The 14,825-nt window shown below is 46.6% G+C and overlaps 1 protein-coding gene across 1 annotated transcript in view; it reads left to right on the top strand.

Moving 5' to 3' along the window:
• Positions 1-3,876: 3,876 nt before the first annotated feature.
• LOC140693990 (trafficking protein particle complex subunit 9-like) overlaps positions 3,877-14,825 on the top strand; it is a 115,951-nt gene continuing 105,002 nt past the window's right edge. The window contains exons 1-4 of the mRNA XM_072957493.1: positions 3,877-4,287; positions 4,762-5,042; positions 5,462-5,632; positions 10,072-10,290. Coding sequence (XP_072813594.1) covers positions 4,095-4,287; positions 4,762-5,042; positions 5,462-5,632; positions 10,072-10,164 — 738 coding nt within the window. The 5' untranslated portion in view covers positions 3,877-4,094 and the 3' untranslated portion in view covers positions 10,165-10,290. The remainder of the gene's footprint in view (positions 4,288-4,761; positions 5,043-5,461; positions 5,633-10,071; positions 10,291-14,825) is intronic.

The following is a 14,825-nucleotide window of genomic DNA, read 5'->3' as shown; positions in this document are numbered from 1 at the left end:
TGATGTGGTGAATGAAGGAAGTGGTGGGAACAGGATAGTCAATGGAAAGGAGGAGGAAGTGAGTGAATTGGAGAGCATAGATCCTTGGTTAGTTGATCAGCACATTGGTGAGAATGAGGGGAGTGTGATGGCAGAATCATGTCCCTCCCCGGCCACAGGGTAGCCACCTGTGACATGTTACTGTACATGGCAAAAGGGATGACAGATATTTTAGGATTAAAAATCTTAGAGGATTTCTGTCTCCTAAATTGTCTATTAGTTAGCCTTTAAACCCATGATACATTATTATAGATTAGTGCAGGGGCACAAATAAAAAGGATTCATATAATCTCACCAGACAAACTGAATGTAGAAAGGATAAGGAAGAAAAACAAAAAGTCACTTATAAGTGCCTTGAACCATAAATTGCTCATGAGGAAATGTTACACAAGGTGAATGTCACAGCCACATACATACTGCCTGAGTGGGATGGGACAAGGGGATCCTGAGATGAGACAATAGGGTGAGTAGTCTGGATTGTCCAGGTGGGCTGAATGTAATCACAGGGGTCCTTAAATTGGAGGATATTTCCCAGCTGAGTTTAAAATCAGAGGGAGGTGTAGCGATGGAGCAATGTTCAGAAAGGCTGCTGACCATGAAAATGGAGGAAGTTGAGGGGCACAAGCTAAGGAAGGTGGGTGACCTCTGTAAACTGGAAAAAAAAAAGGAAACATTCTCTTCTAGACCCTCTAGAAGGAAGGAACCCTGCTGGTATCTTGAATTTATCCCAATGAGAACTGTGTTGGATCTCTGACATCCACAGCCATAAGCTAATAAGTCTGTGCTGGTTTAAGCTATTAAGCTTATGGGAATTTGTTACAGTGGTAATAGGAAAATAACATAGTGAGTGGTAGTGTAAGGGATTAAAGGTCTAGGATGGGGTGTGGAGAGAATTCTGACATTTACACCTAAAAAACAACCAGGTGAAGTGGGAAGGTGTTTTAAGGAAGACCTACCTGGCAGGGCTGTCAAGCAGACTGGAGTGAGCGAATCCTTGGAGTTAGAGGAATCAATTAAACCTCACAAGGAAAATAAGAAATAAAATGTAGCAGGGCTTCAGTGTTAGTAGATGTAGGAATGGAAATGGGCAGAGAGATATAAACATTATTTTGAAATTAGCTACAGGTTTGATGACTGCATGTTTGGGAGAGTTAGCCGATGTGTGGACTGAATGCATCCCCTCAAAATCCATATGTCGAAACCTCATCTCCCAGGGTGATGATATAGGGATGCGGGGCCTTTGGGAGGTGATTAGTAGGATAAAATGAGGTCATGAGAGTAGAGCCCTCATGAATGGTATTAGTGTTCTTATACAGGGCCCCAAAGTGCTTGCTTCTCTCTCCTCTCTGGGCCATGAAGATAGTGGGAAGACAGCCATCTTCGAGCTGGCAATCCTCTCCCAGATACATTGACCTTGAAAGCCTCAGCCTCCAAACCATAAGGAATATGCTGGTTGTTTAAGCCACCCGACACACGGTAATTTGTTACAGAATCCCAGACTGACGAAGACAGTGGAGAATGCCACTGTGTTTTGCACTGATTGCCTGGAGAATGCTGAAACCCAGGGAAGTGGGCAGCACAGACGTTTACTCATTTAATCCTGCCAACACTGTAGGGGATAGAGTCTACATTTTCCTCGCTATTTAAAAGGTAAGGAAAAAGAGGCACAAATAATAACAATGACAACGACAACAACAACAACAACAGCAACAATAATTTGTCCAAGATTCACACAGAACTCCCTGGAGGGAGAGTGAGAATTAATACTTATGCAGGCTGGCCCCAGAGCCCCTGCTCATAACTACTAAGTCAGATCACCTTGCTTATTTAATCAGTTTTTTTCAACTGTGATATGAGTGTACTGTGTCCAGTAACTTATAATTTCAAAATACCTCACTGTAAGGGAAACATTAGTCGCAGGCATTACAACCCACAGAAAGCTAGACATACAAAAATAACTTGTTAGGGCAAGATAACCAATAATGTTTTTAAATATTATACCTGCTGACCCTTTGCAATAAAGTGTTTATTTATAATTCTGTCTGGCTACAGAATAACATCATAATCCTGCATGTGGCTGGTGGCTCCCGTGTTGGACAGCACGGGTCTAGAGAATTTAAATGTCTTGCCCAGCCTTGCCCAGGAAGCTCGTGGTGGGATCAGAGCTATAGTCTGGGACTGTTCCTTCCTATCCAAGTCCCTCATGGAAGTTTAGAAGCTTCTCCTTTGGTGCCCAGCTGTCTATCCGTACTTATGACATCTTGTCAGGTGCCCCGGCCTGCTCCTGAACATCAGCCAGAACCCACTTCTGCTCTTTTTTGGCCAGGTAATACCTTCTAGCAACTTCCATTGCCTTCTTGGCATCAGTTTTTACATGGAAGGGTAGTGGCTAGAGAAGGAAATGTGTCCACATGACTGGTTTTTTATAAATATAGTAGGAGTGGTCAAGAGAAGAAAACCTCAGGATTACGAGTGGAAGCAGGTCATTTAATATACCAAATGCGTACTTTCAATGTATGTTTGTGTTTCCGAGTCCACGCTTGTTCTACTCGTGCATTATAGGCCAACACATCAGGAGACAAGGATTTGGGGCAAGAAATAGCGGCTTTAATTTGTAAAGCCAGCGGAGAAGATGGTAGACCAATGTCCTGGAGAACCATCATCCCAAGTCAGAATTCAGGCTCTTCTTATATTAAAAAGGGGAAGCGGGAATGCTTGGTTGTTGCAAACTTGGTGTATGAATTCTTTGTTGTTAGAATCCTTTGTTCTTGCAGCTCTTCACCTGGGTCAGATCCGTGTAAACCTCCAACAAGCAAATGTTATTTTCTATTCTGTATCTTGTTATCTTTATACGAATGGAAAAGTGATAATATCCTTCAAAGTCAGAGCCTTGAGAATAGGGTCTCCTGTATATTTCAGGATCTAGGCAACATTGTTTCACAAAAGGTGCAGAAACAGCAAGACTAAGCCTAGGAAACAGGGCACAGGTTTAAAGTCAAAGGAACAGATCTAATATGGAGTCAGATTTGTTCTTTCCTATTTCAGTAGTGCCATGGAGAAGGCACTGTGGGCAGCTTTCTGTAGGGTCCTGGAGGCTTTCTCTCTCAGCCTCTGTGCGCCTCTATTGAAAACCCGTCATCGCTATCTGGCCTGCTGGAAAACCAGTCCGCCTGTTTTGCCCTGAAGTTGTGTTCTGTTTATAACTCATCTCTACTCCTTGGAAAACAACTCAATAAAAACTCAGTTGGTTTCCCACCAGCCCTGAGCAGGGGTGAGGGATAGCATGTTAATATTTTATAAAAAAAATATATAAAAATGTTTTAAAACAGCACTGGGCACATAGGAGAGAGACAATCAATGCTTCCTGGCTTAAATCGAAAATGATGACTCAGTGAGTCTATGGCTGCTGTATTTGCTGAACTAGTTACTCCTTTGCTCCATTACACATTTATTTTAACTGAAAAAGAAATATATGCATATGGTTAAAAAAATTCAAACAGAGCAAAAAATACTCAAGTGAAAGAAGTTTTCCCTCATCCTCTGTTCTTACATGCCTCCCTGGAGATGCCAATGTTTACAATCCTTTGTGTGCTTTTCCAGATATGCTATGCAAGTTCCCACCAATGTATGTAAATTCCTTTAAAGTTTTACTTATTTTTAACTTTAAGGGATTTAAATCCTCAAGTGGCTTCTGCCACAGTAATAGAAAAGAAGAAATCTGACTCCATATTAGATCTGTTCCTTTGACTTTAACCCTGTGCTCTGTCTCCTAGGCTTCTTCTTGCTTGTAAAACAATGTTGCCTAGAGCCTAAAATATACAGGAGAGCCTATTCTGAAGGCTCTGACCTTTAAGGGTATTTAACACTTTTCCAATCATATAAAGATAACACGTTGCAGAATAGAAAATAACGTTTGTTTTGTTGGAGGTTTACAGGGATCTGACCCAGGGAGATAGCTGCAAGAACAAAGGATTCTAACAAGAAGGAATTCCTACACCAAGAAGTTTGCAAAAACCAAGCACATAGGAAAGCAGCCTGAATTCTGACTTGGGGAGATGGTTTTCCAGGACATTAGTTTGCCATCTAGGTCTACAGAAACTTGCTATTCCATGCCCCAACACTTGGTCTCCCAACTTACTGGCCTGTCCTGCACTGAGGAGAATGAATTTGGACTCAATAACACTTCTACCTACCTAGCAAGTTGGACACTGGGACTGAGGGCAGCTCTCCCACACACAGGGGCCTACGGTGAGCCCTTGATTATTCCCCGAGGTTGGGGTGTGGTTTACCCAGGAGGGATGGGGACTCTACACCAACACTCAGGCAGTCTGCTCCTTCTGGGGCTCTGACATTTTACCTCCCGCTCCCTGCCAGCCCAACATTTGGGACAGTGGAGCTAAGGCAGAGATCGTGCCTGCCTGTTTCCCAGCGTGTAAAAGGGGAATATGTACTCTTCCCAAGGTAGTTCTGAGAAACAACACCTGCGGGTGCTTGGTTCCCTGAGCAACAGTAAACCTAGCTCCTTGTGGGGGCAACGGGTATGATACCCGTAGGGTTTCTGCAGAGACCTTAGCTGGAGGGCTGGGCCAGGGACGTAAAATATGAGCTGTGGGCAATGACGGGTAAGAGAAGGGTGTATAGGCAGGACTGCTGCCTCCTTCGGGGTGCCACAAGAGGTAAAACGCTTTCTCCCCATCTCTGTTACTCCCCTCCCAATTCCAGATAACTGCCTTCCCTCTGCTCCTCCTGTCCATGTGTCTCCCTCCACTTTTCCCCGCCTCCCCTCCTCCTCCCCTATTCTCCCTCCCTCGGTTCCCCTTCTCTCTCAGGACCCAGAGCGGATCGCTGGCCCTCCTGCGCATGCGCAGTTGCTGCCAGCTGGACCGCGGGTTGGAAGCTCCAGCTCCGAGCCGGGGATCGGCCCCAATGGCTTCTCAGCTCTGTCGCCCTGTAGGCCTTTGGCTACTGCCTGGGGCCGGGGCCTCTGGCTGTGGAAGTGCAAGGTGAGGGGATATCGGGAAAGGGGTGAGGCGGCTGCGGGAGGGCGGTCGGCGTGTCACAGCCCCCCAGGGCGCCAGTCAGCGTGTGTTCAGCTGGATTGCTCGGGCCAGACCCCTCTGCCCGCGCCACCTGCCCCGGCGCCCCGGCCACAGCTGTCCAGGGCCAGGTGTGCCCCTGCGCCTCTTGGCCCAGCCGGGCTCCCCTCAGTCCGCGGCTGGCGTCCGCTTCCCCTCTCCCGCCCGCGAGTCCTCCCCTCCCGGGCTTCCTCTCCTAGGCCGCCGACCCGTCCCCACCACTGGGCGGGCTGTGTCCCGGGCGGGCGGGGTCTGCACACCCGGACGGGGCGGGCGGCTTGGGCTGGGGCTGGGGCTGGCCTCCGAGCGGGGCTGCAGCCCGCACCCCCCCTTTCCCTCCCCCCTAGGGCTGCCCTCCTTTCCCTTTCACCCTCCCTCAGGACCAGCTCAGTGGCGTGTGTGCTGCTCCCCGGACTGAGCCTCTGGCTGTAGCGCCCAGCTTCACCTGGTGGAGTCGGGAAAAGGGAGCATCAGTGCTGAGCAAGCTTCTGTCTCCTCCCTCAGTGTTTCTGCCGCAGGTAAGTATCTTGAACACTTTCAGGTGTTATGATGGCGGTGCTTGTTGATGTCACGTGTTTTTATAGTGAGAGGGATTAACAGTGGTGAAAGCAGGGCTTGGTTCTGTTAAAAATGAGCTGAAGGCATGAAGCTGTGATATCCTCCTTCCTTCCCTCTCCAAGGGTGAAACGTGTGACAGTCAATTTTAAAAAGATAGTTACAGTCCCTAGCTAGCCCAGCCCAGCTAGTGTGTGTTAACAGGAACAGCATCACCAGAGGCCTTGGAGACCCAGGGATATTGCAGTCCTAAAGAACTCCTGGCACAGTTTGGTTTGTATTGGTTTTTTGTTTTTCTTAAATTGTGGGACAGACTAGTGGTATAAAAAGAAAAATATTTGTCAAGAAATATTTTTTCATATAACAGCGTTATTGTGGTATAGTTCACACACCATGAAGTACATCCATTTAAATGGTAAAATTCAGCAGCTTTTAGCATATTCACAGTTGTGCAACCATTATTATTCCAGAACGTTTTTATCACTTCAGAAAGAGCAGTGGAAATTAATGACCTATCCACCCCTCCCCAGTGGTGGTTCTAAAGAAATTTCTTGGCTAATCTTGACCATAAATTCACTTGTTACATTCCAAGAAAAATCTGGTAGGAATTCTAATCAGAATTGCAATGAATCTGTCTATCAAAACAGGAAGAATTAACGTCTTTATGGCACAAACTTCTTCTACCCATGAATATATTTCGGACCCTATATTTTCCTCTGTCCAGAGCCTGGCCCATGGGAAGTCCTCACTACTTGTTGGGCTTGTGAATGATGAGATTCTATACATCGTTAGTTGCAGCTGTAGCCTTTCACAGAAGAGAAAAGAAACCTCAGTGAAGCAAGTGACTCTCTGATGGTCAGAAAGAGTGACAGCCATTGCTGGAGTGATCCAGTGGACTTGGTGTTTACAACCAGAATTCTCCACCACCTACAGCTAAGGGGATTAGAGTGTTCTTTTATTTTTTCTTAATGGCGTTGCTTTTATTTTTACTTATTTTTTAAATTATTTTTTATTTAAGTGTAGTCAATTTACAATGTTAGTTTCAGGTGTACAGCAGAGATTCAGTTATAAACATATGCATATGTATATACATATGTTTTAGATTGTTTTTAGTATAACTCAATACAAGAAATTGAATATAGTTCCCTGTGTTATATAGCAGGTCCTTGTCATTTATTTTATATTTACTAATTTGTATCTGTTAATCCCTCCTTTCCTGCCTGCTAAATACAGTTTGCTTTCTATGTCCATGAGTCCATTTATAGGAGCACCATTTTTCCTAGTAATATATGCTCTTTGGCTGCTTTCAGTTTCAGTAATTCCATCTTATCTGTGGGCGCTTTTCTTCTGGTTGCCTTTATGTGGTTTGCACACGTGGTAATAGAGATCTTTATTTGGGAGAACTCCAGGTCTCGTGTAGTCCCTGGTACAGAATGCCCACTGAATTGATGATTGAACTGGGAAAAAAGCACAGTAAATGCTGGAATTTCCACTATGGTTGAGAATTCCAGGTTTCAATAACCTGTTTAGACAACCTTACTATTGGCTGCACCCATACTGGGTAATTTGGTGGAAATTCATGGTATGGTGGTGTAGAGACGGGACCTTATATTCTTCTTCTCTTTCTATTTTCTAACACTCATTTTCCTGGGCCTTCCAGATCCTCCCCCAGAAGAGCCCAGGGCTGGCTTGGTGCTGCACTGAGGCAATATTTGTTAATAACGCCCTTTCCTCTTCTCCTCTGAGCCTCCGTTTCTTTCTGTGCACAATGAGCGCTTAGACTAGATAAATACTTTTCAGTTTCTTTTAAAGCCATGTTTCCTTTGAGAAACAGAAAATGCAAATATCTCCTCTCAACCCAACCCTTTAGATTTTGGTATGTCCTCCAAGGAGTGACATAGCTCTTTGTGAAAAATTGATGTGATTTTGATTGCAGGTGACACAGAAAAGACTCTTCAGAGATTTATTGCAGGGAGAGGGCAGGAAAGAGGCAGTATGTGACACTTTCTAGTGTGAGCAACGGAGCAGGGACTTGGATTTAAATACGGTGTCTGACGTGGCCTCTCTCTAATCTTGTAGAATGTGATAAACTTCTCTACCTCAGTTTCTTGATGTGTCAAGTTGGGGTGATAATATTTTAAGGCTTCTGTGAAACATTATACAAATAAGACATTTGTGTCTCGGTAGAAACAAGATCTGCTAGGGATTCAGGGATTTGTTTAAAAAAAAATTCTTGTCCATAGCACTCTGTCTGTGTGTATTTAGAAGTTCCTGGAGGGTGAGGGTGAGTCTAAAGTCCATTGTGGGACAGGTGGCCCATATTTCTCCGTGTCCCAGTTTACCCCCTACTCCCCAGTCCTCTTCCTCAGTCCAGGATGAAGTTCCCTAGTAGATTTACACAGAGGTCTTGTGGAAATGGCTTTTCATTTTATTGTTTCACCAAGAAGGGCTGCCATCATGATCTCTGTGGTCAGGTTTTGAAGGGCTGCCATCATGATATCTGGTAAGAATTCTATGCAATTTGGAGTTCCAATTTAATGAAAAGAAAAAAATTACAAATAGAAAATTAGAACAAGGGTGGTGACAGGGGCTCTTTTAAGTGGACACCATTAGCTTTGTTAGCTTCAGGTGCTGTGGCCTGTTGCCACGAGGACCCATCCTCTTGCTCTGAAGTTGGAGGGACTAGTGGGCTCAGTGGGAATGTTAACTGAGTGTATCTCATGGGCTGGGCATTGTCCTATTTGTACTGTGTGTTCCTTATTTGAGACAGTGAGCTCACCTAACCTCGATAACCTCTTTAAAATATTAGACTTTTAATTTTGAGATGTAATGTAGATTCCCATGTGGTAGTAAGAGATTATATGGAGAGGGCCTATGGGCCCTTTGCCCAGTTTTCTTAATGGTTCCATCATGCAGTGTTGGGGTACAATTCATTACTGACTCACTAACAATTTGAGGTTTGTGTTATTGCCCTTATTTCTATTCACGATTAAACTGGGGCTTCGAGAAGCACGCAGGCCTGTCCAGGTCACCCACATTGTTAATGCAGAGTCGGGTGAACGTGGGCTTGGGATTTCCAGGCAGTACCATTATGATGGTTTGTGGCAGGGAGCAGCATTCACTTTGCTTGTTTATTCATTCATTCAACAAACATTTATTGAGTAAACTCTGTGGGTCAGATGCTTTCATAGAGTTATCTGATTCTTCAGCAGTACTGAGAATCAGGTAATGTTTATATTTTTTAATCTGAGAAAATTAGCTCTGAGAGGTTATAACCTCCCCAAAGGAAGTATAACTCATAAAGGAGGGATAGAACATGTGTACAGTCACCTCCTTTTATGCAGGTGGTACCCTATGCATTTTACATTTTCAAACATCCGTAATCCAGATATATTCTTGTAAGGCAAGGCTTTTTTTTTAATTGAAGTATAGTCAAGTTTACAATGTTGTGTCAATTGCAAGGTGTTTTTTGACTTTTGAATTAAAAAATACTTTTTCAGGAGGGAAATTAGGTGTATTTATTTGTTTGATTTTTTAAAATGAGGTACTGGGGTTTGAACCCAGGACCTCGTACATGCTAAGCATGTGCTCCACCAATGAACAGTACCCTCTACCCCAAGGCAAGTTTTCTTATCCATTATTATGAAGCTTAGGAGTTCAAATAAATTGAATAGGAATCCAGATCTTTTGATCCTACTGTGGTCCTTCTCTTTATATTCTGCTGAAGGGGGTTGGGGAAGCATTTCCTTTGTTCATTTCTTTATTCAGCATTTTTGAGCAGTGACTTTGCATCAGGGCCTTGCTAGGTGCTTGGAAATAGAAAATAAGAAATGACCTTTCTCTGCAGAGGCAGGAAGCCTAGACCAAAAGCTGGGTAATGTGATCCGAGCTACAGTAGCCATATGCAGACTCTGAGGACAAACTGTACCCTTGGATTTGCTTTGGCTTCCCTTGTCTTCTGGCTGGTACACACCAGGTCACCGCAACCCAGATGGGCCCGTAGCACACAGCAGAGAATGTACCTCGATCTCCTCTCCCCTCTCGGCAGGGCCTGCAACATGAGCATCCCTGACTATGTGCAGTGTGCTGAGGACCACCAGACTCGTCCCGTTGTGGTCCAATCCATAGAGATCATCTCAGAGGAGAATTTCTTTTGCATCTATCAGCTACTCACCTCGGTTAGCCATATCAGCCCTTGTGGCTCCCAGTGGACACTCTGTATCCACTACAGGCACCGCTATGTGCCCGAGAATCGGTGGAGCGTCTTCCAGAAACACCCCAAGGTCGTGGGCCTTGTCACCATTACCGAATGTCTCTCTGCCAAGGCCTTCGAGAAGCTCCACATGCAGAGGAGCTGTATGGTGCATCGCTTAATGACTCTCAGCTTTTTGTCTTTGTGCAGCATGGGGAGGTAGCCGAGCAGACACGCACCGACGTTGCCTTCAATCTAAGAGTACTGCAGGGTGGTGGAGAAGAGGATCGAGGACTTCACTGAGTCACTCTTCATCTTGCTCAAGTCCAAGTGGCTGGATGGTGGCCCCAAGAATTCTGGGGACAAGATCCCCCTCCCCTGCATCCCGTTTGAGAAGGAGGACTTCATGGGACTGGACACAGACAGCAGGTAAGTTTACCTGGAAGCCAGTCCACCTTGGCTGTGTGCTGGATTGCTTCCCTACATCCAGAAAGGGATCAGCAAGGAAGAAGTCAATCTTGTAGCCAAGGGGGGAGGGAGGTGCAGCCCGCCGGTTTCCAGACATTTCAAAGTGAATCCGCCTTTATTTCAGAGAGATCCTTTTAGGGTTAGTGTGGACACTTACTCCCGCTTTACAGCCAGGAACATGGTGGGACCCCTGGAGTTGCTGTCCAATAAAGTAGCCAAAGCCACATGCTAGGAGCACTGGGGAGGAGGCTGGACTCAGCTGAGATGTACTGTAGGTCAAATGCACATCAGACGCTGAGGCTTGTCTAGTAAAAGTACATAAACTATCTCTCTACTTCCTATATTGATTACATGTCAAAATAATAGTATTTTACATACAGTAGATTAAGTAAGATCTGTTCTTAAAATCACATTCTAGTATTTGTTTTTTGTTTGTTGGTTTGTTTCTTTGTTTCAAATTTTAAACGTGGCAACTGGGAAACTTTCTTTACATGGCTCTCATTTCATTTCTGTTGCGCAGCCTGTCCTGGTACATGCTCATCCCTTTGCTTATAGATGAGATGCTGAGCCCCGAGAGGCAGAACGAGGCGCTGGTTGAGCTGCGGCTGGAGCCGCTGTCACCTGCCTCCCAGGCCCAGCACCTTTTCAGCTCAGGCCGTCTCTTCCTGCCCGACAGCCACCATGCCAAGTTAGGACATCAGAAACACCGCCAGGGACTTCCTAATGAACTCCTTATGCAGGGAAAGGCGTATCACGGTGTATGGGACAGAGCAGGGAAATGTTCATTCCCACTTTGTCCCTGTGATTAAGTCAATGGCCCCACTTTGCCTCGGAAGTACAGATGAGCTCTTCTGGGCTGCCTACCCCCCACCTTCTGCTCTGTTTCCCCGTATATCTATCATGTTTTCCCTCGGGCTGAAGAGGGTGAGATGCCTTTGCCGAGACGTGGTCCCCCTTTGCTGGGGTGAGTGAGGGAAGCTGTGTCCCCCCGGCCTACGGCCTCGGTCCTTGAGTCTGGAGAGGGCTCATGGTGGTCCCACAGGTGGCGGTCAGAAGACCTGGCATGTGCTACCGGGCCCGCTTTGGAGGTGGTGCTCTGTGATTCTTGAACTTACCTAAGATCAGATCCTACTTTCTGGTTGTTGGTAAGTTGGAGGAGAAGATGCTAGGGAATTAATAAAAAGAATGTCTAGAGCAGCCCTGTGAGTGAGAAGCACAGGGGACACTAGTCCCACCTGCGAGAGCCCACCTAGCAGGCTCTGGATGAATTTTCTGTTCCTCCCCAGAAATACCTCTATGGCTTAAGGAAGAGGAGAGGCATGTCGTGGCCATGATCTGTACTTGTCCTCACAGGGCCCTGTGATCTACATGCCCGCACTCCCCATCTGCTTCTTGGAGATGAGCTGGCATGTTTAGGAGCCTGGGCACTGCTGAGGGCATAGCTCCCAGCACCGTGCTACACAGAGTCTCGCTCCGTTCACCTCATCTGTCAACTCCTGCTGAGGCCCCAGACATTAGTCAAGTAGGTGCATCAGCGAAACCTAAGCAGGGACCACCTTCTCCCCCTGGACAGACTGGTGAGTGAGCAGTGGAAGCCTGGAGCCCTGCCCCAGCCCCCACGCCAGTGCCACTTCTTTTGTCATAGGAGGCACTGGTGACATTTTTGCTCAACAAATGCTTGTCTCTGAGTCTGCAGACCCACCAGAGGATGCCAGCTTGTTTTTGCCTTTTGAAGTCTGCCCTTGGGACTTGGCGGAGTAGCCGGATGTGTACTTAGCCCACAGTGGTTCAGCGCATTAAACCTGCCTCCTTGTGGGTCTGTCTATTCTGGTACCATAAGGGCTCAGCCAGCATCTGAACGTCATTGAGATAACGCGGCCAGTGAGCTCGGGTCAAGCACATTCTCCTCCAGTCACTTTTACTCCATTGTTTCTTTTAATATTCCACAGTCATTAATTTTTTAAACAATGCTTTGGTGCAGGAGCAGAGCCTCATTCTCTCCTGCTACTCTTGGTGGAAGTGAGTAAAACGGTTCAGACTGAAATGCGACAATAATTTGTAGCTCAAAAGCTGCCTAGTCGCTTGTAGGTCGAATTTTGGTTAGGGGAGCTGAACACGTTGTGGTCCCCCGGCAGCGCCGCTCCCCTCAGGCCCCTGCTTTCCCTTGAGCAGGAGGTGAGGTTGGGCCTCACCATCCCCGCGTCCCTGGCCTCACACACTCACATAAATTCTTGTACATGCAGTCAAAATTATTTTTGTTCTTGTGTGATTCTAATTTTCTCTTGTTCCTCTTTTCCTTTTTCTTTACTCCTGTTTCACTTGTACTGCCCAGTGAGCATGTTGTTGCTTCTGAAAATGTGGGCTGTGCACACCCTGCATTGGAAATAGCCAGATTGCCCTCCGTACAGTCTCCATCGCTTTAAAAAGCAACAACTTAACAGCTGTTTTGATCCATCTATTATCTTAGTCATTTTTTATTTTCTAATTTTTTGGAATATTTGCTTTGTTAGCTCATCACCCACTGGTGTTTGATACCTGTTGAAATCCTTGCTTTTGAGGAACATGTTTGGTCCTCCTTTTATTTGATGACAAATGCGCCCTTATTAAATTTGTTTCATTGTTTTGAAGAAGTAAGATGTGAATTGATTTAGTCGGCTGCTCAGGGATTCTTTTCATGGAGTATTTAAACTTGTAAGGTCAAACTCTGCAGCATTTTGCTCGATTCCTGCTTTTACACAAACGTGCTCAGCACGCGGTTCCTGGCTGTCGCTGTGTGACGTGCGTGACGTCGCTTCCTGGCCGGCGGTCACTGGTGAGGATGTGGCCGCCACGGAGGTGACAGCTGCAGGGGACGCTGTTGGAGGAAGAGGTCACCGTTTGGTTCTTTAATTTTTTTTTTTTGCATTCAACTTCCCCGTGCCATTTACTTTACTTTGCCTTCATAAATGGGCAGAATTGGGTCTAAAATCCATGCCACTATTTTTTCCCTTTACGAGGCTGGTTTTTCTGAGTATCAGGACAACATGGCCTTCTCCTAAGTAGCTGGCTTACCTGGATCTGTTGGGCAAAGGGACTGCTAAAAGGGCCATAGCTTCCTCTCTGCTCCAGCCAGTGGGCATTCAGAGCTGGGTCTGTGGTTTGCCTCAGCAGCCGTGCAGACCTTCCTGCCTCGGCCTTTACTTTTAACCCATGTTGGCAGTAAAGAGCTGAATCCGTTTCTGTTGCAGCTGACGCCCACCACGTGGGCCCCCTAACGTGTCGTTAGTTTGTGGTAGTCAGTCCCCAACACCCCAGTCAACAATGAAGGAAGATGATTTGTCCAACCCAGGACCTTGGATTCTCAACCCTACCCTGGTTCATCTCACCTGGTGGAATTGTTTGGCCACCACCATCATGCTGACCATGAGGCCTTGTTTCTCCTTTCATGCTCTGGTCCAAATGTGGACACTTCATTTTTCACTGAATTTGTCTCGCTTGAGACAGGCCAGAATATCTGAATGAGTCCATCACATTCTGGGTGGGGAACAGAACAGAAGTAAGTGTCGCAAGTAGATGGAGTCTAGGCTGTCCGGGTTGGCAAATGCAGGCTGGGATCTGTGATGGCTGGGCTGTACACTGGACACAGGCCTTTCCCATGGCTCCTGAGAGCCCATGAGTTGAAGTGATAACAGCCTTGCGTGGGTTCCCCCATCCTCATCTGCTCATTGGCAAGTGTGTCTGCTAATTAGGAGCTCCCCCAGACCTCGGGCCCTTCAAAGCTCAGACCATGGGAGAACCTTGAGTCCCTTCTCCTGGGCCTCCTGTGTGAGAATCCACTGCCTTCTGAGGTGACCAGCGGCAGGAGATGCCTCCCCATCCAGGGAGCACCCTACGGAGGACTGTTAGTGCACCATGCTGTGAGCTTGTGTGTTTCCGGCCATGGTCCCTACAGAACTACACTTGAGATGGGCTTATTGATGGAGATAACAGGACTGATTCCAGGGCAGGGCCTGGGGGAGGGAACAGTGGAAATTGAATGTGACCTCAGACACCTCGGTGGGTGCTGGGGCTGTTACTAAAATGGGGAGTCTGGGAGATACCTGACAGGAATGGAATTCCAGAGTAAATGGTGGACATGAGGCATTTTTAAGATGCCATTTGTCATCCAAATTAGGACTTCAAAGAGGCACTCGGGTCGATGAGCCTGGGGCTCAGGTGAAGGAGCCGGACTAGAGATACACGTTGGGAGTCGTCATTCTTAGCTGGTGTTCACAGCCTTGCATGTGAATTAGATCATCTCGAGAGCTGCAGACTGAGACTGAGGGGGGCAGGGCTGTGTCTTGGTTGGAGGAAAGCCCAGACCATACAGCTCTGGTGTGTCAGTCAGTGGCGTTTGCCATTTTCAAAGCAATGCCAGTTATCCTTAAGGGGCCAGGGGCTGGGCAGGGCCAGCCAGGAAGAAATCTGAAGGGAGGGTCGTGGCCACGTGTGCGTCTTGGGAAGGTGCAGAGGCTGCA

The sequence above is a fragment of the Vicugna pacos genome, unplaced genomic scaffold, assembly GCF_048564905.1.
Source record: "Vicugna pacos unplaced genomic scaffold, VicPac4 scaffold_20, whole genome shotgun sequence".
Taxonomy (NCBI): Eukaryota; Metazoa; Chordata; class Mammalia; order Artiodactyla; family Camelidae; genus Vicugna; species Vicugna pacos.
This window is presented reverse-complemented; position numbering and strand designations above follow the sequence as displayed.